This window comes from Ambystoma mexicanum, chromosome 2p (assembly GCF_040938575.1).
Source record: "Ambystoma mexicanum isolate Mex_15411 chromosome 2p, UKY_AmexF1_1, whole genome shotgun sequence".
In the NCBI taxonomy this organism is placed as follows: domain Eukaryota; kingdom Metazoa; phylum Chordata; class Amphibia; order Caudata; family Ambystomatidae; genus Ambystoma; species Ambystoma mexicanum.
The window spans coordinates 1,456,773,341-1,456,795,993 of record NC_090923.1 but is presented as its reverse complement, the minus strand read 5'-3'; the positions used below and the strand labels follow the sequence as shown (position 1 = coordinate 1,456,795,993).

General features: G+C 45.9%; 1 protein-coding gene across 2 annotated transcripts in view; it reads right to left on the bottom strand.

Moving 5' to 3' along the window:
- The window catches only part of SMIM22 (small integral membrane protein 22), a 166,432-nt gene extending 144,946 nt beyond the window's left edge, over positions 1–21,486 (bottom strand). The window contains exon 1 of one of the 2 annotated variants that reach the window (XM_069646030.1): positions 21,296–21,486. In XM_069646030.1, coding sequence (XP_069502131.1) covers positions 21,296–21,416 — 121 coding nt within the window. In that variant the 5' untranslated portion in view covers positions 21,417–21,486. The remainder of the gene's footprint in view (positions 1–21,295) is intronic. The other variant, XM_069646029.1, reaches the window with a different exon arrangement.
- Between the last annotated feature and the right edge of the window lie 1,167 nt (positions 21,487–22,653).

The window sequence follows — 22,653 nt, the reverse complement described above, 5'->3', positions numbered from 1 at the left end:
GGGGTGTTGGTGGAGAGTAAACAGAAATATAAAAGATTTGCGGACCTTAAAAGAAAGACTAGTCCCCAGTATAGGGAGGGAGATTTGGTATGGTTATCAACCAAATTTTTGAGAATTAAGGGAAGAAATAAGTTTTGCCCTCGTTTTGTAGGGCCGTTTGTGGTTGAAAGGGTGATAAATCCAGTGGCTGTTCGCCTTAGATTACCAAGACATATGAAAACTCATCCAACTTTTCATGTTAGCTTGTTGAAACCAGTGGTTAAAGGAACTAGATTGACACCTACTCCTTCACCAGTTGTATTTGAGGAAGATGATTCAGAAGAATTTGTAGTTAAGAAAATTCTGGACTCTAGAATAGTGAGAGGAAAGCTACAGTATCTCCTTGATTGGGAGGGTTTTGGTCCTGAAGAACGCACTTGGGAGAAAGCAAGTGATGTACATGCTCCTCATTTGGTTAAAAAATTCCATAAGAAATTTCCATTAAAAAAAGGCCCAGGGACTGGGCGTTAGAAGGGGGGTACTGTCAGGTACTGTTAGGATACAGTGACATAATCTGAGACATTAGGTCTGGGGAAAATTAGTATAGAAAGGTTTTTGGAAGTTATTATGAGTTTAATTTTAAAACAGCCAATTTTGCCCTTAACATTCATTGCAGTCTATGGAGAATGCCCCAAGCCAAGATGGAGGTCCTCAGTCTAAGTTCTGATTGGCTGGTGATTGTTTATAGGGAAGACAATGAACATTCTAAACTGCCTTTCATCGTCTTTGCCCAGCTGAGAGGTCGCGTATTAAGCTGCTCCTGCTTAACTTGTTCAGGGGTTTCAAGTTTCAAGCGGTCGAGCGGCTTATTTGGAAAAGCAAACAGGAATCTTGCGGAGATTCATTTTGGCACTGAACAGGAGTAAGAAGATTTTGTGTTATCCAAGAAAAAAGAAAGGTTTCATAGACTCTCCACAAGATAAGTCCTTTTAAAACTCAAGACTCTTTCTATAATGTCATTGTAGAAGATTTAATCTGATTTTCAAGTTCATATGAAAAATATTTACTAAGAACTTTATTGCTGTCGCATGTTTGGCTTTGTTACGCTACGTTTTCTATCAAGCGCGTGGTTTTTTCGTTAACAGAAGCCTGCGCGTGAGAGACTTCGCTTGAGTATCTAGCGCGAGCTCTTTGGTGTCGCGTGATACTCTAGTGCGTGTGTTTTTTACCCGCGGTTGAACTTCAGCGCGTGTGCTCGCATATTGGATTAAGCGCGTGTGGATTTTTACCCGCGGTTTGTCGTCAGCGCGTGTGCTCGCATATTGGACTAAGCGCGTGTGGATTTTTACCCGCGGTTTGTCGTCAGCGCGTGTGCTCGCATATTGGATTAAGCGCGTGTGGATTTTTACCCGCGGTTTGTCGTCAGCGCGTGTACTCGCATATTGGACTAAGCGCGTGAGGATTTTTACCCGCGGTTTGTCGTCAGCGCGTGTACTCGCATATTGGACTAAGCGCGTGTGGATTTTTACCCGCGGTTTGTCGTCAGCGCGTGTGCTCGCATCTTGGACTAAGCGCGTGTGGATTTTTACCCGCGGTTTGTCGTCAGCGCGTGTGTTCGCATCCTGGACTAAGCGCGTGTGGATTTTTTCCCACGGTTGAACTTCAGCGCGTGTGCGTGCTTTCGTTTAAACGCGTGTGGATTTTTTCTGTGGTTTAATCTACAGCGCTTCAACGATCTTCACTCAGTTTGGATCCCTATGCGAATTCAAGAGATTTCTACGTGAGATTTTTGACGCAAGTTTCAAGAACTGTTAATTTAAGTAAAAACACTCTAAAAAGAAATTTATAAGAAGAAATATAAATACTTTCCAGAAACACTAGAACTTCCATTTACTTTCAATGAACTTAAGACTTTGTTCAAGCTTCTTGAGTTTAAAGAAGATTACCTGCAAAGTTAATTTCACATTCATGGACCTACTAAGAAGGCTGAATGATCGTTGAGATTCAAGTCAACTAGTAAGGAAGTCTAGTCAGCTTATTACTTCTCTGGGCATATTGTAGAGAAGTTCCAGGTATGGTTTTTACTTTATTTAGTAAAGGATATTGATACTTAAGGTTAGTATAGTGCCTCATGAATAACAAGGTGTATTATATGTTTATGTTTTACCACAGGTGAAGAACCAGCTAGTCTTAGCTTCCAGCCTGGTGTTTGTTAATTTTTCCCTTCCCCCTTTCCCCTGGAAGTGAGGTAAACTGAGCAGTTTATAGTATCAGCTCAGAGTGCCACATTTTGGGTGGATTGTCGGGGGCTCAGCAGCTTCTGCAGACACCAGGATCTCAGCCTGACACGATGAAAGAGACATTTTTGGCACAGGGCTATAAGAAAGGAGAACTCGACTCAGCATCCCAGAGGGTGAATTCGCTTGATCGTGACACCCTATGATCAGGCACCACTAAAACCAAGAGAGAATTGAAAACGCCAGTGTATGTTTCTAAATTTTCTGTACAGAGTAACAAGATCAAAAACACCATCAACAAACATTGGAACATCTTTAGAAATGACATAAGGGTACAGAACCTATTTGATCAACCCCCAGTATTTGCCATGCAGCGCAGCAGGAATCTGCGAGACGAACTGGTTCGTACAAGACCCGCTTTGAAAGAACTGATCACACAACGAACCGGAACATTCCCCTGCCTTCATTGTAGTAATTGTAATATGGTAATCAAGGGGAACACTGTATACCATCCACGTACAGACCAAAAGATTTTCCTCCGCACCTTTGGTACTTGCGACAGCATAAACATTATTTATGGCATAAAGTGCCCATGTGGAAAATATTATCTAGGCCAGTCCACTAGAGCAGCAGAAATTCGCTGGAATGAGCACCGATCCTGCATCCTGAATGCAAATCCGAATTCAGCAGTGTCTCGTCACTGGATTGAAAAACGTCATAACTTGACACAAATCAGGTTTTTGATCCTTGAAGTACAGACCAAAGTCAACCCACATGAAGATCTGGGCCTGCGGCTCAAACAGAGAGAAACATTTTGGATCGACAGGCTTGGGAGTTTGGTCCCAAACGGTCTCAATGAGGAGATTAATTATCACTGTTATATTTGAATGTATATGTATCTTTTGATGTGCTTTGGTTTTCTCTCATTTACGCATATATTGACCCTCTTGTATGTTTTTATATTGTCTCTTTCACTTCTTGTTACATTACTATGATGGTTTATTGTGTATACAAGTATTGTTGCCATATGAGTTAAGTAAAGGTACCTAGGTCGCAGATCCCGGACATTCTGTCTGGGACCCAAGGTGACACCATGTGATGCCACCTCCCGCGACTCGGTACCTCTTGATTACTGTTGCACCTACCTAACATTGAGACTCTACCTTACATTTAGTTTCATTTCATGATTGACTCTGACCAGCTCGCATTAGCCAGTTGAGTATTTCTTTTATGTTCATGTTTTTTTCCAGTTCCAGGATTACACTCATTTTATTTTCATGATCCGTCTACAGTACTTGGTAATTATTTTCCTTTGCAATCGGACTCTGAATTACTGCATTTGCAGTGATCAGTCCCTGTTGCACCGTAACGCGCCAAACATTGACGCGATAGAGTACGAGGCTTTAACAGCACCGCTACCATGGCAGTAGCGTTACACAGCGTTGGGATTGACCGACTTGGCGTCGGCCGCAGCTCTGCAAGCAGCACAGACACGACAGGTATGCATTACGCAGCTCTTTTTTACTTTTGAGAATCCAGCACTCAGCGCTGGAACGGTTTATTGATTCATACTCCATACCTATTCACAGAACGTGACACGCGTTCCTCCCCTGTGTTAATCTGGCGTTCTCCCGAACGCACTTTGTGACTTCACGTACGGCATTCGTACTGATTCTTTACCTACGGGCTTGACACTCTTCAGGTAAACGGCATTCCTATTTGATTAGACACTGACCAACAGGCAAACTGTCCTTGATTTTTACTTTCTTCTGTTCTCTTGTCCTTCGGTATTCCAATCCTCGCCTGAATCTACCCACGTTTGGTATGTTACTATGTTTATTTTTATTTCATTACATTGATTGTTTTCACTGATGTACATTGTATATGTTTGCAATAACATAGACTTGCCCTGACGAAGGAGAACATTCTCCGAAATGCATTGGCGCAATAAGTCTGTTTAAACAAGAGAGATGCTAGCTGCTTCCTCACTAAGAATCAATTAGTGACCTTGCTTGGAAAGAATTGTCTTTGATAAAATATCATTTTTTGAAACACAACAAGGACTCTGACATTTTTTGAAATTTGCCATGTTCCATTTATATATTAGGTTCTAATAATTTTGAACATTTCAACAATTAATTTCATAACCCGGTTTGGGTACAATGGAGAGCGGCTGTGTGACTGAGTTTGCAATCTAGTCTCCGTCCTCACATGTTTTTTTGAGTGAGGGTGTCTCCAGACTCATCACAGCCAGCTCCTGGAAAACGTTTTGATTTCTTACGAAGCAGAGATCTCTTATATATGAATTACTCGACTTGAAGTGAATTTACCAGGTGGTGCCCGCTTACTCTTTGTTTGTTCCTTCTCTCCCCCCCTCGTGAGACACATGCAAGCGGAGGCACGCAATTTTTGAAGCAATTTTCGAAGCAATTTCTGAGGTTTTTACTATATTAACATGTCCTTTGAAGACATTGAAGGTCTTTCATCTAAATGTGCAGAAACCCTAGGGTTCTCAACAGAAGAGGCGACGGCAATTCCCGAATTAATCAGTGAAACATCTATTGGCTCGCATGCAACCGCAACTAAAGACCCAGGCAAACGCATTAAACAATTAGAATACCTGATACGCAAAGAAATTAACAGGAAATTACATGCGATCACATTAGGCCGTTACTTCAAAAACCAACGAATTCCAAGAGGTCTTCGTATTCAACTCAGTCCCACTTTATGCAAGGAAAGTAGGGAGTTTGTTCGCAAGTGGGAGGCTATTCTAAACAAATGTTCCCTGGACCTGATCTTATTAACCATCCAAGAGCTATCCAAGAATCTGATTACCTTGAATAGCGAAATTCAATAAATTGAGAAAGAACTAGTTGGTTCGCTAGGCAAGGAAGAGTACGAAATTATTCTAGCAGTTATCAACACCAAACTCGAAGACTATAAGACCGAGCTAGAATCAAAGAAAGTCAAAAAATTCAAACGAGATACCTTCGACTATATTAATGAAGAGGTCTATACGTGGATGGACAAATATGGCCCAGTAGCTCCTTAAAAACTGTTCAAATATCCATCCGACAACACATCCAGCTCAGACTCAGAGGCACAAAGGGACGCCGATGTCCCCTCGGAACAGACAACTGACGGTTCCAATCGCACGACCAGTCCATCCACTCAGACTCCCTCAACCTCGCCTTTTTTAGGCACCCGCCCAAAAGAACCCGCAGGGGGAGGAGGAAATCCAAGGAGCAAACCTCAAACGAGACTACAACTCAGGAAAATGTAGTCATCAATACATCCCACAGAACTTTGAATAAAGCTGAAGAAGACACCCTCCAAAAGGGTTTGAGTTTTGTGCCCACATACAGCACGACATTATTTGACACTAAGATTGAACTATATAAATTAGTAAGAAAGCTCAAACTGAAGGTCTTTTTCGAAGAACTTGAAACTCAAGAGAGTGTGACAGACGCTCCTGATTTCCATGAATTCAGAGCCAAGAGTGGATTCATACGGCCAATCACAGTCCCTTCTATCGATATCTTCCAAAAACTTGTAACCAGAGATCTTGAACGGATCAGCTACAAAACCCCCCTCACAAGAACCTCAAACCCCATGAGTTGAACATTATCAGGGATCTTTATAGTGACAAGAAGATAACTTTACGCCCGGCTGACAAGGGAGATGCCCTTGTCATCATCAATACAGCCGACTATGATGCAGAATGTAGAAGGCAACTACAAGATCAAACCATCTATGCGCTTTTGGACCATGACCCCATTATGGCTATCAAACAAAATTTGGAAACGCTATTGGAGAAAGCTGAGGACCTGGATTGGATCAATGAACACATCCACAAATTCTTAAATAACAACCACCCCAGAATTCGTAATTTCTACACACTGCCTAAAATTCACAAGGATTTAACCAAACCCCCAGGAAGACCAATAGTGGCAGGAATGGACAGCATCAATCAACCTCTGGGTATTTACATCGACTTCTTCCTGCAACCGTTAATACAGAGCACTTCCACCTACACCAGGGACACTACACATTTCCTACAAAAACTTAAATCCATAGCTCCTCAACAAGACCATCTCATGTTTACCATCGACGTCAAGAGCCTATACACATCCATACCCCACGATCTTGGCACAGAAGCAGTCGAATGGCTACTGCTACATACACCCGTGGTACGAGCACAAAAGGAATTTATATTGACTCTTCTTCAATTTATTGCCGAGAACTCATATTTCCAATACCGCAATCAGTTCTTTCTTCAGATCTCCGGGAGATCGATGGGTGCCACTATGGCACCTACATATGCGAATTGTTTTATGCACAAATTTGAATTAGATCATGTATTGAACAAACAAGAATGGAGCCAAAACATTCACTTATGGACACGATACATCAATGATATTTTTGGAATTTGGATAGGCACAGAAACAACATTCAACAATTTCTTTGAATACCTCAACAGAATCGATAAACAAATTCAATTTATCAGCGAAATATCCAATGATACAATCACTTTCTTGGATGTCAAAATAGAGAAAAGGGGTGGCAGCTTCAACACCACCCTGTTCCGAAAAGCGACTGACCGAAATAATCTGCTACACCGGATGTGTTTTCTTCAACCCAGTCTACTTAAGAATCTACCCTATAGCCAGTTGCTGAGAGTTAAAAATATCGTCAGTGACCCTGAAGACTGCTTAGTGCAACAATTAGCGATGAAACAGACATTTTTGGCACAGGGCTATAAGAAAGGAGAACTCGATTCAGCATCCCAGAGGGTGAATTCGCTTGATCGTGACACCCTATTATCAGGCACCACTAAAACCAAGAGAGAATTGAAAACAACAGTGCATGTTTCTAAATTTTCTGTACAGAGTAACAAGATCAAAAACACCATCAAGAAACATTGGAACATCTTTAGAAATGACATAAGGGTACAGAACCTATTTGATCAACCCCCAGTATTTGCCATGCAGCGCAGCAGGAATCTGCGAGACGAACTGGTTCGTACAAGACCCGCTTTGAAAGAACTGATCACACAACGAACCGGAACATTCCCCTGCCTTCATTGTAGTAATTGTAATATGGTAATCAAGGGGAACACTGTATACCATCCACGTACAGGCCAAAAGATTTTTCTCCGAACCTTTGGTACTTGCACCAGCATAAACATTATTTATGGCATAAAGTGCCCATGTGGAAAATATTATGTAAGCCAGTCCACTAGAGCAGCAAAAATTCGCTGGAATGAGCACCGATCCTGCATCCGGAATGCAAATCCGAATTCAGCAGTGTCTCGTCACTGGATTGAAAAACAGCATAACTTGACACAAATCAGGTTTTTGATCCTTGAAGTACTGACCAAAGTCAACCCACATGAAGATCTGGGCCTGCGGCTCAACAGGAGAGAAACATTTTGGATCGACAGGCTTGGGAGTTTGGTCCCAAACGGTCTCAATGAGGAGATTATCACTGTTATATTTGAATGTATATGTATCTTTTGATGTGCTTTGGTTTTCTCTCATTTACGCATATATTGACCCCTCTTGTATGTTTTTATGTTGTCTCTTTCACTTCTTGTTACATTACTATGACGGTTTCTCGTGTAATCAAGTATTGTTGCCATATGAGTTAAGTAAAGGTACCTAGGTCGCAGATCCCGGACATTCTGTCTGGGACCCAAGGTGACACCATGTGATGCCACCTCCCGCGATTCGGATATCTCTCGATTACTGTTGCACCTACCTAACATTGAGACTCTACCTTACATTTAGTTTCCTTTCGTGATTGACTCTGACCGGCTCGCATTAGCCAGTTGAGTATTTCTTTTATGTTCATGTTTTTTTCCAGTTCCAGGATTACTCATTTTATTTTCATGATCCATCTACAGTACTTGGTAATTATTTTCCTTTGCAATCGGACTCTGAATTACTGCATTTGCAGTGATCAGTCCCCGTTGCACCGTAACGCGCCAAACATTGACGTGATACAGGCATAAGGCTTTAACAGCACTGCTACCATGGCAACGGCGCTACACAGCGTTGCGATTGATCGACTTGGCGTCGGACGCAGCTCTGCAAGCAGCACAGACACGACAGGTATGCATTACGCAGCTCTTTTTTACTTTTGAGAATCCAGCACTCAGCGCTGGAACGGTTTATTGATTCACACTCCATATCTATTCACAGAACGTGACACGCGTTCCTGCCCTGTGTTAATCTGGCGTTCTCCCGAACGCACTTTGTGACTTCACGTACGGCATTCGTACTGATTCTTTACCTACGGGCTTGACACTCTTCTGGTAAAAGGCATTCTTATTTTATTAGACACTGACCAACAGGAAAACTGTCCTTGATTTTTACTTCTCTTCTGTTCTCTTGTCCTTCGGTATTCCAATCCTCGCCTGAATCTACCCACGTTTGGTATGTTACTATGTTTATTTCTATTTCATTACATTGATTGTTTTCACTGATGTACATTGTATATGTTTGCAATAACATAGACCTGCCCCGACGAAGGAGAACATTCTCCAAAATGCATTGGCGCAATAAGTCTGTTTAAACAAGAGATGTGCTAGCTGCTTCCTCACTAAGAATCAATTAGTGACCTTGCTTGGAAAGAATTGTCTTTGATAAAATATCAATTTGCCATGTTCCATTTATATATTAGGTTCTAATAATTTTGAACATTTCAACAATTCATTTCATAACCCGTTTTGGGTACAATGGAGAGCGGCTGTGTGACTGTGTTTGCAATCTAATCTCCGTCCTCAAATGTTTTTTTGAGTCAGGGTGTCTCCAGACTCATCACAGCCAGCTCCTGGAAAACTTTTTGATTTATTACGAAGCAGAGATCTCTTATATATGAATTACTCGACTTGAAGTGAATTTACCAGGTGGTGCCCGCTTACTCTGTTTGTTCATTTTGAAGCCTGACACTGTGCCATATTCTTCTAGAAGACGGATCGCTTGGGGGATCAATGTCATCGGATTCTGCAAATGGGGCTGGATGTCGTCTGCGTACAAAGCCAGCTTATATTCTCTGCCATTCAGTCGCATCCCCTCTATGCCGTCATTTGTTCGAAGCGTTTGCGCAAGCGGTTCCAGTGATAGCGCAAAAAGTATTGCAGAGAGGGGACAACCTTGTCTTGTCCCTCTACTGAGGGGGAACCAGCGGGAGTACTGGGAGTTCACTACAACGAATGCTCGTGGCGCTGTGTGAACAGCCTTAATTCCTCGTCGGAGAGTATGGCCCAGGCCTATTTTCTTTAGTGTGGCTTCCAGGAAGTGCCATTCAACTCTGTCGAACGCCTTCTCAGCATCCATTGAGAATAATGCAGGTGTGTTCGGAATTTTCTTGGCCTCGTGTATGAGGTGAAGGGTCTTCCGGGTAGAGTCCGCTCCCTGTCTGCCGAGGATGAAGCCCACTTGGTCATTGTGGATTATAGCGGGCATGTGTGACTCGAGCCGCGCGGTGAGAACTCTTGTATACATTTTGGCGTCAATATTTAGGAGGGAAATTGGGCGGTAGGGTGCGCACTGTTTGGGATCCTTGCCTTCCTTGGGTATAACCGTTATAAGCGCCTCTGAGAAGGATTCGGGAGCAACGCCGGATTGGAGGATGTTATTGAAGAGCTCGACCATGAATGGGAGGAGAACGTCCTTAAAGGTCTTGTAGAACCCTGCTGTGTAGCCATCGTTTCCGGGGGCTTGCCCTGCTGGGAGCCTTTTAATCGCCTCTTCAATTTCCTCTCCTGTGATGGGGGCGTCAATGGCTTGTGCTATGTCCGGGGGGAGGCCCGGTAGGGATACCTTGTTCATGTATTCTGTGATTGCCTTTGAGTGTGGGGCGGCGTCTGAAGTTTATAGTTTCTCGTAGAAGTTGGCGAAGACTTCTGGGATATTGGGAGGACGGTTTCCGTGGGATACTTCTTCACTCTGTATCGTTGGGACCCATCGCTCTCTGCGTTGTCCTCAAAGGCTTGCGGCAAGTAGGGCACCCTCTTTATCCCCTTTTTCATATTGTTTTTGCTTTAGACAATGGAGTTTGCGCACGATGCTATCTGTTTCTAATCGCTGCAGTTCCTCCCTCTTGTCGTTTGCTTCCTCAATTTTTTGGGTTCTGTCGGGGCCGGAAGATTGGGTAATGAGATCCAGTTGGGTAAATTCGTTTCGGAGCCTGTTTTCTCTGAGTTGCCATTCTCTTTTCTTTGCATCCCCCTGTTTAATGAGTATTCCTCTCCAAGTGGCTTTACCTGCCTCCCATACTGTATTTACGGGAGTTTCACCTGTGTTGTTTTGCTCAAAATACTGGTTGATGTCCTGCCAGAGTTGATCCCGGAAAATCGGGTCCTTTAAGAGTGTCTCGATGCATCGCCATTTAGAGCTTCTCTGGGGGAGAGCCATCCGATTGATGGTGGCCGTGACCATGTCGTGATCCGACCATGTTACAGGAGATATACTGGATTCGGACATCGCCTCGGTGAGTTCTGAGGTGAGATATATATAATCAATTATGGTGAACGTGGCTTGCGGTACAAAGTAGAATGTGAAACCTGTTTGCCTCGGGTTCATGTGTCGCCATGCGTCTTTGAGGTTGTACGCGTCCATCATGTCCGCAACCTGTGAGCGTCTGGATCCGGGTGGTGGGTTGCGAGTGGATTGCTGGCTTGTCTGTCCCGTTCTGGATCCATCCACGTATTAAGGTCACCTCCCAAGATCACTTCGCCTTCTGCTTCAGTCATGACTTTAGGAACTGTTTGTTGTAGGAACCTGGACTGTCCGGTATTGGGTGCATATATCGATGCAAGTGTGATGGTGGTGCCTTGTATTTTGCCGACCAATACGAGCGTTCTGCCGCTTACGTCAGCCCAGGTTTTTAGGATTTCGAACCGGATCGCTTTGCTGACCAAGATGCCGACTACGGGTTTCTTGAGTGGGCCTGAGCCCCAGTATTCGGAGCGTGCTTTGGCATATAGGACTTTCCTCTCCTCTCCCTTGCTGTATTGGGTTTCCTGTAGGAAAAGTATATCAAGCTTCGCCCTCTTGAACTCTCTGGACACTAGCGACCTTTTGGTGGGGGAGTTGAGTCACTTGATCTGTCATATCTGTTGATCAGTTGTGTGTCTTCTTGGTTTGCTCGTCGGGTCCCGTCGCCCGTCGCTAGATGCTGCCGCAGTGGAAGTAGCCTGATAGATGCCCCTAACTAGCTGGGGCTGTGGTGCTTTATGCCGCCCTCCCCCTTCCATCCCCCTCGAGGTATTGAACATGATACCCCTTGCCCTCAGTTCGGTTTCTTCATCCTTCCCCTTTTCCATGAGGGTCTGCATCTTGGCTCGGTGGCGTCCGAGTTGGACTAAGTGTGTACAGCCGGTCCACTATCGGACCACCAGTGAGGGGCGTTACCTCACGACCCCTACCACAGCTATTATCATTATAACATTTTGAGCCTCCTCCCCCCCTGCCCCCAAACACTTTAATATACAACAATAACTTTTAAGTGGAAAATGTAGTGATACATGCGGTTTCCCGGTTCATCGTCCACCGACTGCTCCTCCCTGCCCTCCAGGCGGTGGCCCCAGTGTGGGTTAGGCCCCGTAGCAGGGGCATGCTGGGCGCCGGAATGTTGGTAAATATCTATGCAATAATATCCTGGTAGCCATCGCGGAGGTTTGGAACATTGGTGAACGTTATCATTTGTTACTTCTGGTGTGTCGTTGGGCCGTCTATACTTCCTTGATCCCTTGACTCTTTTCCTCCTCGGACCCTGAAGCTCCCATCTCGACCTGCTGCTCAGGCTCCTCTCGGGCTCCTTCTTTTGGGCCTGTTCCGAGAAGATCTGCGATACAATCTCAAATCTCTTCTTCGGAGCGCAGCTGTATCTTTCTGCTTCCATGCTCAAACATGAGGGAGAAGATGTATCCCCACCTGTATCTTGTGCCTTGCTCTTTGAGCTATTTCGTTAGTGGACTACAGAGATGTCTCATGGCCAGGGTGAGCAAGGATAGATCCTGGAAGACGGTGATCTGAGCCCCCCCAAGGGAGAGGGAGCCCCCGGTCCTGGCCTTTGTAAGTATCCTCTCTCTGTCCTGATATCAGTGGAATCTGGCGAGGACTGACCTTGGGCCGCCTGGTGGGCCACCTGCTCTATGTATTCTCTCGGTTTTAGGCTTGTCAATGTCCTCATCTGCTGCCAGGATTTTAATGATATCATGTATTGTTTTTTTTAGGTCTTCGTCTGTTTCCCCCTTGCGTTCCGGTATCCCGAAGAACCGTAGGTTGTTCCTTCTTTCTCTATTTTCTAAATCGTCCATCTTAAGGCACATTTCATCCTCTCTCTTCTCTATGTTACGTATCCTGAGATCGGAGTATATGCATATCTGGCCAACTTGCTTTTAATGTTCATGTAGCAATTGTGTGCGAAGAGGCCATCCGCGAGGGCTTGTGACCAGGGGCCTTACCCTCTGCACTACCGTATTGTATGATGTTTTGAAGTATGATCTGGGCTGTTGCGCTGGGCCCCCCGTAGATCGGGGACCTGTATCGGGCCTTTCTGGGTGGCATCTATTGTCGTCTGGTCAGACCGTGGTCCGGGTGGTTACGGGAGGCGGCTCTATTTGCCAAGATCCTGTGAGGGTGGGGCGTGGTTCTCAGTGCTGCGTGGTTTTATGCTTGCAGTGTCAGGAGGGGACCTGGGGGGACTTAACGTCTCTTGTTGACACGTCGGGGAGATCTCCTAGTGCTTGGTGAGGAATTTGTAGTGTGAACTGTCACTTTATCGCATGCAGGGGGAATCTTTGGCGGCGCGCTTTGCGTCCGGTGCGCTCTGCTGGGTGGTGGCGATGTTTCTCTGCTTCGTGATGTGCTTATAGCAGCTGCGGGGTGGGAGGAGGCACTCGCCCTGGGTCGAGGGGCCCTACCATCCATTTGACTTGGCATCTGTTGACGGGCCCAATGTGATTTCAAAGGTGCTCCAGTGTTCAAGTGGTCCTGTGCGTAGACACTGGTGGGATTGCGTGTGACAGATCTCTTAGTTGGGGGCTTTAGCTCGGTTTAAATTTCAGGGGGGGACACTAGGATGCTCTGTTTCTCTTCATCGCTTGTCCGCCTATCCGGTTCAGAGAGGGTCAAACACTGAAGTTTGTTCAGAGGAGGGCACACGCCCCGTGTGTGGGGGCCCAACCCTCTGCACTGCCTTCGCTGCGGGTACGACGCCGTGGCCGTTGGTGGTATACTTTGCAGGGATTATGTGGGTAGTCCATTGGTTGTGTGTATTAGGTTCAAGGCTGCCACTTATGGTGTTTTGGCTGGGTGGGCGAGGTCTGGCGTTGCTATGGAGTGCTCCTGGGGCAAAAAGCTTCACGTGACAGGTGGGGAGGATTTCTTGACTCAGAGCGTTCTGCTGCCCTCCGGAGAGTGTTAGATGACTGCTGGTGCTCTTATGGCGGTGCCTGGGGGGAGCAGCTCCTTTGTAGGAGGTGCCTGATGCATAGGCATCACTGGGTGATGTTCTGTTCCCCTATGAGTAGTAGGGGAATGTGGCACTAAATGATCCTTAGGCCTCTTAGGGTTGGGGGCCGTTTGGTAGCACATAAAGTCTTATGGGCTCTTCTCAAGGGCCCAGGCCGGCGTTGTGCAGGGTACAGGGGGTTGTTGTGGGGCAAGAGCCTCAAGAAGGGTGTTGGATTCTCCCCTTCGAATCTTTGGGAGCTGTGTCCGTTGGGGCCTTTCTGGACTTTCAGGCTCCGGGGCAAAGACAGGGCCCGGAGCGTGGGTGCCACACCCCGGGGCCCCGTGTGTCCCACTGTGTTGTGGGGAGCGACACGTGTGGCTGGGGGCCCACGCTAGCCCGCGTGCTGCTATCCACAGCGCCTCCAGTCGGGTCCTCACTTAGGGTGGGGGGTGGGAGGCATTCTCCCCCCACGACTCGAGTGTCTGTTCCTGCACCCGGGCCTCGGGTCGGGAGCGTCCCGGAGAGCGACGGGGCCCAGAGCTGGGCAGCGCACCTCCGCGTGTTCCAGGGAGGGGCCTACTCACCCTCCTCATTGTTCTTCATTATATAGCGGGGGGCAGGGGCCTGTTGTCACACGGCCTCCTGCGTAGACTGTCCACCTGTCCGACCGGGGTTGCGGGACAGATGGTGATGCGGCGACTGCTGGTGGAGCTGCAACGCGGCCCGTTCCATCCGCGAGGGCTTGTGACCAGGGGCTGGGTGCCTCGGGTCCCGTTTGGCCGCGGCTTGATTTCCATCTCTGCATACGTCGCGGGGAGGGGGAGGCACAGAAAGACGTTCTTTTCTCTGGGAAGGCTTGTCTGTTTTACCACAGAATTTCACCCAGTGGATGGGGGGCCAATTTGCACTGCTTGGTCAGCTGTTGTTATGCATGGGGGGGTCAAAAGTGGGGGCTCAACTCACTTTTGGGGCCCGTGGGTCTGGAGCTCACACGGAGATGTTCCTCATCCGTGCGCCCCCTGGTGGCCAACCCATTATTCGTTTTTTAATACTGCCATAAAAAGATGGCCCTATATATAACAGACTACTTGGTGCAAAATTGTAGTGGTCCCAACAGTCATTGCACTGCTATGTCTCTGGTGGGGCATAATTTTCTAAACACTTTGTTCAGTGGACTGTCATCTTTACCTTTAATTTGACAGCCGGGAAGTTACAATATGTTATTACTTTAGCGAATTAACCGATATATTCAAGTTTTAACAGTCTAAAAAGCTCTAAAATCACCAAACAGTTCATGCAGTAGATCACTCCTTGCTGAATGATGTAATGTTGTAACAATGATGCTTGATATCTAGTGGCGAACATGATAAAATCGAGATAGTGACAGTTCATGAAGTGCTTGGAAGATCAAGCTTTTTAACGAGTAGCTTTTTTTCCTACAAAAATGGTGTTTAAAATCCACATGTAGGGGAATGTTATATACAATTACAAATCACTGGTGCCAGCTTTTCGCTGCGAACGCAGTTGGGGCTGAGACGCAGAGTGACATGTAGGCATTCTATTTGTGGCATATACCAATAACAGAGATAAATAGATAGTACCAACAAAAGAGATATAGTTTGGATTAATGGTTTATTTATTATTACATTTATAAAGCGCGCAGCAACCCGTAGGCATCTAGGCCCTGTTACAACCTGTTACTTGCAGCATAGAGAGTTACATGTTAGTGGAAGCAGATAAACAACAAAACGATAAATTACAGTGGGGTCAGACCTAGGCAAACAACCATGTTTTGAGGGCTCGCCGGAATACCCATTATGAGAGTTCCGCTCTTAGGGAGGTTGGAAGTGAGTTCCACTGTTTGGCAGTGATGGAGGGGAAACTAGCTCCTCCAGCTTTGGTCCGTCTGACTTTGGCTAGACAGAGTCGATGTATATAAGGGCTCCTGGTTTGCCTTGATAAGTGCACTTTTGTGATTTTCTGGACTAGGTAGGGTGGTGTGGTGTTAGATACACACTTGTGGGTGATGGACAGGGTTTTGAAAATGATCCGTTCGCGTATGGGCAGCCAATGTACCGCTCTTCTGGCAGGGAGATGTGATCCCAATTAGGGATGTTGAGTGCTGCTCAGAGGGCATTATTCTGGGTGGTTTTAATTTTTTATATGTTTTGGGATGAGGTTCCAGCAAATAGGGCATTGCAGTAGTCAAGCCTGGAGCCAATGACTGCACGTACAATGGTTAGGCAGTTGTCCTGGGATAGAAAGGGTCTGGAGGCATTTAGCAATGTTGTGTAGGCGGCAGAGGAGGCAATGGCATTGACTTGGCGTGTCAGTGAGAGCGTAGCGTCGAGGTGGACACCTAGTGTCTTCACTGCGGTGGGGAAAGGGATCTGGGTGCTGTCAATTTCTTTTAAATGCTGAGTATTCGGGTTGAGCTTCTTAAGCATTACGGGAGGCCCTATCACCAAGATCTCTGTTTTGTCCCCGTTGAGGCATAGGTGATTGGTTGCCATCCATGCCTCGGTGGTTGTGTACGCAGCGTCAAGCGTATTGGAGTCAGCAACATCATTTTCAGAGAGAGGGAGAAGGATCTGTGTCTTATCGGCATAGTTGGTGTAGGCTATGCCGATGGAGTCGAGAGATGGATCGTGAGGTGGACCGAGAGATGGACTGCATCTCTCCTGCCCTAAAAAGCCTCCAGTGGCTCCCGGTTGCTGCAAGGATCAAATTCAAATCCCTCTGCATCATCCACATGGCTGTCTGGGGCCCGGGACCACACTATCTGCAACTTTCTCTTACCAAATACTCTCCTTCTAGACATCTAAGCTCTGCTGGCATTAACTCTCTGTGTATAAAGCGTTTCGCTAAACAGCGAACAGGAGGCTGCTCGCTTTCCTCAAATGGATACCTTTTCTGGAACAGCCACCCCCTCCTCTGCGTCTTGAGCAGGACCTTCTTGAAGTTCCGAAAGCACTTCAAGACTCTCCTCTTTTGCTCCTCCTTCCCTTCTTCCCTCCTCTTCGCACAGTTGCTGACTTGGTGTCTTGGACACTGACCATTCACACCCAATCTCCCCAGCATCTGTCTTCCTCAGCACTTGCCTTGGCACACTCTCTGCATTGGAGATTCACACTTTCCACCCAACGAGGCACCTGGCCACATAGCACTTCCCATACCTTGCATTTCATCTGTGGCTCACCTCGAGCTCAGACACTGCAGCACCTACCCCACTGCCCTCTTCCTTCCTGCAAATGCACGTTCTGAATACTCACAAGGCATAGTAGGTTTGGCCGTCCCTTCCCCTCTGTGTTTCTTGTACTGAATTGTACTACTATCCCATGTTCCTTCCCTGCTGTCCTGTGGGTGCATTGAAACAGAATGTATTTCCTGTATAAGCGCCTAACAAGCAATAATAAATACATAAATAAAAAAATGTCAAAAAGGGGTCTGGTGAAGATATTGTACAGTGTGGGGGATATGCATGAACCTTATCGGACTCCGCAGGGAATTAGGGCTAGGGGGGCGTTGGCATTGTCAGCAAATATTCTCATGGCTCTCCCCTCTAGAAAGGAGGCAATCCAAGCTGTGGCTTCGGAGGAAAGGAAGGCTGAGTTGGTGGCAAAGGTTTTTTGGTCGACCGGGTTGAATGCAGCTGATAGGTGAAGGAGGAGGCGAATGGCAGGCTTCCCCATGTCCCTGAACTCATCCATCTGATTTACTAAGTCCAGTAGCGCTGAGTCGGTTCCATGGCCTGGGCGGAATCCAGACTGGCGCATTCCCAGGATGTTGTTTGTTTCTAGGTAGTGCTGGATTTGCAGGTGTGCTCCCCTATCGATGATGTTCAGTAAGAATGGGACAGTGGTGATTGGTCTATAGTTGTTGGGATCTGTTGGGTCTAGGGAGGGTTTTTCTAGCAGCGGGAGAACCCAGGATTCCTTGAGGCTGTAGGGCACAATGCCTGTGGCAAAGGAGGCATTGATGAAGGTAGTGAGGAGTGGTGCGAGGGCTTTGGAGCAGTCCTTGATGATGGGTGCTGGGCATACATCACCTTTGCACTTGGATTGTTTTGGGCTTTTTAGGATGGATAGGACCTCAGGCTCTGTGACAGTTTTAAAGCAAAACTGTGGGAAGGTAGGGGTAGTGGAGGCGGCAGTGGGCTGAGGCTGGGGTTGTAGGGTGGGCTAGTATGGCTTGGATTTTTTTGAGAAGTGTGTCGATTTTGTTGAGCACGGCTGATTGGATGTTGGAGCACCAGGCTTTATCCTTGGTGATGGAGGGGGCGGGGAGGTGGAGGTTTCGAGCTCTCTGAGAATAGTGAAGATTTCTCTGGAATCTGATTTTGCATCGGCTATTCTCATGTTGAAGGGCGTGGATTTTGCAGTGATAATGGCTTTTTGTAGGTTTTAGAAGCTTTACTAAATTCTATGTTAGTAGGGATTGAAAGGTTATTTTTCCATCTGACTTCTGCTAGTCGTTTTTGTTACGAAGGTCCTGAAGATTTGAGGTGAACCATGAGTTCAGGTGTCTGATGGGTTTAGCTTTTCGTTGGGTTAGAGCGGCAATGTCAACTGCTGATATTAAAATAGCTGTGTTGGGGGTCTCTTAGGTGGTGGTGTTCTAGTTTGGGTAGGTCCAACAGCGGCAGGATGCGGTCTTTAGTGAGCTTGCGTGAGCTTTGTGTTAGGGAGGAGGCCGGGGTGGGGGTGGTCGCCTTTGAGGGCTTAGGGTGATGGATGGTAAAGGCAATGGTGTGGTGGTCGGACCATGGACAGGGTTTTTGGATTCTACAGTAATCTGGCAGTTGAGCCCTGTAATTCAGTCGAGCGAACAGCCTTTGTCATGTGTGGGATCAATGATATTTTGCCTGAAGTGCAAGGCCTTCAGTGAGCTGGCCTGGAGGTCTGATGGATCATTGAGGCCTAAGGTGATTTTGCCGAGTACGATAACTTGGAATGAGGCTTTGATGCTGTATCCTATGTGGAGGAGGTTTTCTCAAAGGTGAAGATTGGGCCAGGTGGGCGGTATATGATGTGAATGGTAATGGTGCTGGTGGGTGAGGTGCTCATCTTGAGTGAGAGGATGTTTCCATTCTCCTCAAAGGAGGTGTTGAGCGATCTTATGGGAAGGGAATCTTTTGCTGATAGAGCAACCCCTCCTCCTCTTGCATTGGATCAGTCTTTTCAGTATACGTGAAACCTGGTGGGATTGCTAAGGATAGGGTAGGCCGCATGCCTCATGGAGCCATGATTCTGAGATGGTCAGGGCATCTAGGTTGTGGGATGTGAGGAGGTCATGGAGGTCATGGATGTTTGGCACGTGGGCAGTTAAGCAGCGTGTGTTGACTATTGAGCATTTCAAGACCGAGATCATTGCTATATGGGTGTGGGGAGGGTCATTGGGGTTTGTGGAGTAGGGAGCTAGAATTCTCCTAGAGTTGGTAGGCGTCATAGTTGTATTTACGGCACTTGAGTGTCCTGGGATATTGATGGCAGTGTTGGTGGGCAACGTATGATGGGTGAGGGCACTTGTAAGGCAAGTAGGAATATTGGAGGTAGTGGCTGGTGTCAAAGCTGAGTTAGGGGCACCTGAGTGGCGCGTAGTAACATTGGCAGCAGTAGCAGGTAACGTAGCTAGGTCTAAGGTATTGGTGAGGCAAGAAACAGCATTAGTAGCATAAACAGGTGACAAGCGAGGCATGAAGCAGTATTTGCAACATAATCAGTTGACATAGCTAGGCATTGGTGAGCCAAGGAGCAGCGTTGGTAGCCAACTATTACTTTATCAGTATGGGAGCTGCATGAAAGATTTAAATCCAAACAGGACACACAGGTATGAATGACAATTTTCAATCTAATTGGGAATTGGATTAGCCAAAAAAATAACCACAATGGGCCTGATTCACAGAAGCGTTTTTATAATGGTACAATCCCATTGGAAAACGCTCTGTGAATCAGGCCCAATTAGATTCTTATAGATGTACATATCATTTGAATGTGGTCAATTAGAATGTAGATAGAACAATCTGACAGGAATCACAGTTTTTAAAAATAGATTAAATCATATTTTTAATATGTGATGAAATTAGCACTTTGGCAAATGTCGTTTTCGAACTGTATGTAGACGATTCCCATATCTGTATGTGCATGTGCTTTAAAGCAAAGTTTTTGGGGAACTATTGTACAAACGTTTTTTTTAGCACTATTGTACAAAAATAAAGAGTATTTATTAGATGTAAAAGTGTATGCATTCACTAATTCTTTTTTTGGTGAGATAATTGGTGATGTATTCTGTTTTAATGATCAGAAGGTCATTCGGGTCTTATATTCCAGTCCGTGACAAGCTGTGTTTGTTTTGCTTCAAGCAAAATGGGTCTTGGAATGCTGTGCTCCTCTGCAGGCCAGACCGTCCATGTTCGCTGCTGAGAACACTGAAGTGTACCAGCGAGTGAGGTGGTGACTATTGGGGATTACTAATGCCTGCCTGTGCTCTGCACTCACAAATGGGAGAAGAGGGGACAAAGTGTGGTAGACCAGACCTATGTCACCAAATTTTGGACAACATAAAAACTGGCTAGTGTGTGCTTTATGAAAAACAAAACACACAACACCATTTCGAAGAGCCCATCGATTTCTTACTTGTCGCTTTGCACATATTGGAAGAATTACATATTTATCAACGATAAACATCGGACAAAACATAAAAATATAAATTGAAAACACACTTGAAAAATGTAGTAAAAGTTGATGATTATGGGATACACTTGTTGGCAGTGATAGTGGAATACAATTATCGGGAATTGGAATTTAAACGAATGCTCGCTATTTCTTGTTCTTGGCAACTGCTGTTCTCTTGATGTCGGCAGAAAAGAAATCCTCTCATAGAAACACACAACGACTTCCCCACAAGCTGTCTTGATGGTGGACGTGCTGCTTGTTCTTACATGTGACCCTCTTAGGTTCTTAAGTGGAGCCTAAGTCCCCTTTTTTTCCTGTGCCCATATAGTTCAGGCATGTTTGTGTCTGCTGAAAGGAACCCCCAGACCCTGACCATGCGGCCCATAACACCCCCCTAGTCCCTTGTTTATGTTTTATGTGCCACATGCTCAAACTAGAAAGGGGTGCTTCCCTTGCCAATTGTGCCCTCCACAGCCACATACAACCATGCCGAATTGGACTCTTCTCCGAACACTGTGGCCCGTTTTGCCTCCCTTCTGGCCCCGGATAATCAATCGAGGAACCATTTTGCTCTCCCTTCTGCTAACTGGGCCTTTAAGCTCAAGAGAACTCCGTCGCACCACTATTGGCGGTAACGTGACTCTTCTTGCCCCGCGCTGGGCTTATTGCCCCTCTCCCGTCCCCTCATTTGTGTTTTGCTGCTGCGGGAGACCCTGTCAACCTTCTGTAATCCTTGTGCCGGCTACGTAATTTAATCTTGCAACCCGTCCCCGAACTGTACACTTTAACTCCCCCGGCAACTCTTCATGCCTCTCCCGACAATTGAAGCCCCCTTACCACTGGGCCTAATATTGTCTCCCTCTCAACGCCCCCCGCCCCCGTTTTACGAAACCCCCCTCACATTCTCCCCTGCGGCCCCTGTTCGTCGGCCGTTCTTACCTCCTCCTTCTTCCGGGCACTTGCACTTTATAATCTCTGCGTTTCTTTCTTTACTCCCCGCTTCCTGGTCCGTGACCCGTGCCTCGGTCTGTGCATTCGAGTGTTTGTCCAGGTGTGGCATCCCCGCCCCTTCGCCAGTAGACAGAAAAGTAGATCAGTGCGGTACAATGAGCAGGTGCAGGGGGCAGGGCCTCCAGGGAAGCGGTGCCAAGGCCGTGTGGTGTACTGGAATAGGTACTGCCCACAAACAACGTTGCCAGGCGACAAGTTGGAGAGAAGCGTACTGTACATTTACTGAAAGCTGACTAAAACACGTGGTCAAATAGTCACACAGATGCCTTACTACTAATAATGCAATGTACTCTGATTTGGTCTCAGAAAATTGTTCGTCTTGGATCATCTTTAATTCATTATTGCGCTCACACTATTTTTTTCAGATTCCTCTGTTAAAAGAAACGTTCTAACACAATATTATATATGCATATATATATATATAAATATATATATATATATCTCCAGATCAGATTTTGAGGTGGGAGTACTTTACTCCCTATTTTTAAACTTTGTGAATACATGTGATTTCAAGAGAGTAAAAATGACTTTTCTCCTTTGCAAGAGAGTAAAATGTATGTGACATACAGCAGATGTGTGGAAAAACTGTATGGAAATTATTACCATGTGGCAGCTTTCTGTATTGTTTCAGAATACACCTTTCATTATTTCTGCAAGGTCTGGCCATTTGATCTCTCCTGTATTTATTTAAATGTTGAAAACACAAAAACCTAGTCAATTGCATATTAAAGCAAACACAAATTGTATTGTGTGTTTTAAGGTTCGATTGCAGAATTGTCTTTTGATGTTTAATGAAAGTCCGCATTTCCTGGAGCTATTACTACATAATGGTATGTCAATGTTATGATACAACAGTGCAGAGAGGCAAGCACTCCATGCTAAATTCTATACCTAATCTCATGGCCAAATGGTTATTTATATAGTGATTTTGGCAAAATGTTGTACATAGAACATATTTATCACAAGTATCACCAAACTGAAGTTGGTACTCCTTTATCAACCTTAAAGGATGAAAGGTTGAGTTGTCCTTGCCGGGATTTGAACCTGCAAATCACCAGATCACGCACAGATCGCAGTAACCAGCGGGCAACCAACTGAGCTATTTTATTGGCTAACATCCTTTTAGAGGTTGGTAAACTGGGTATTGACTGAGGTATAATAATCACAGTGCCTAGATTTTGAACAGCGCATATATGAAGCACTACATAAAGTTAAATACCTATCTGGATTATCACTGGGACAGGTTTCGCTGAGTTTCCATTTCAATTACAAATGTAACTTTCATT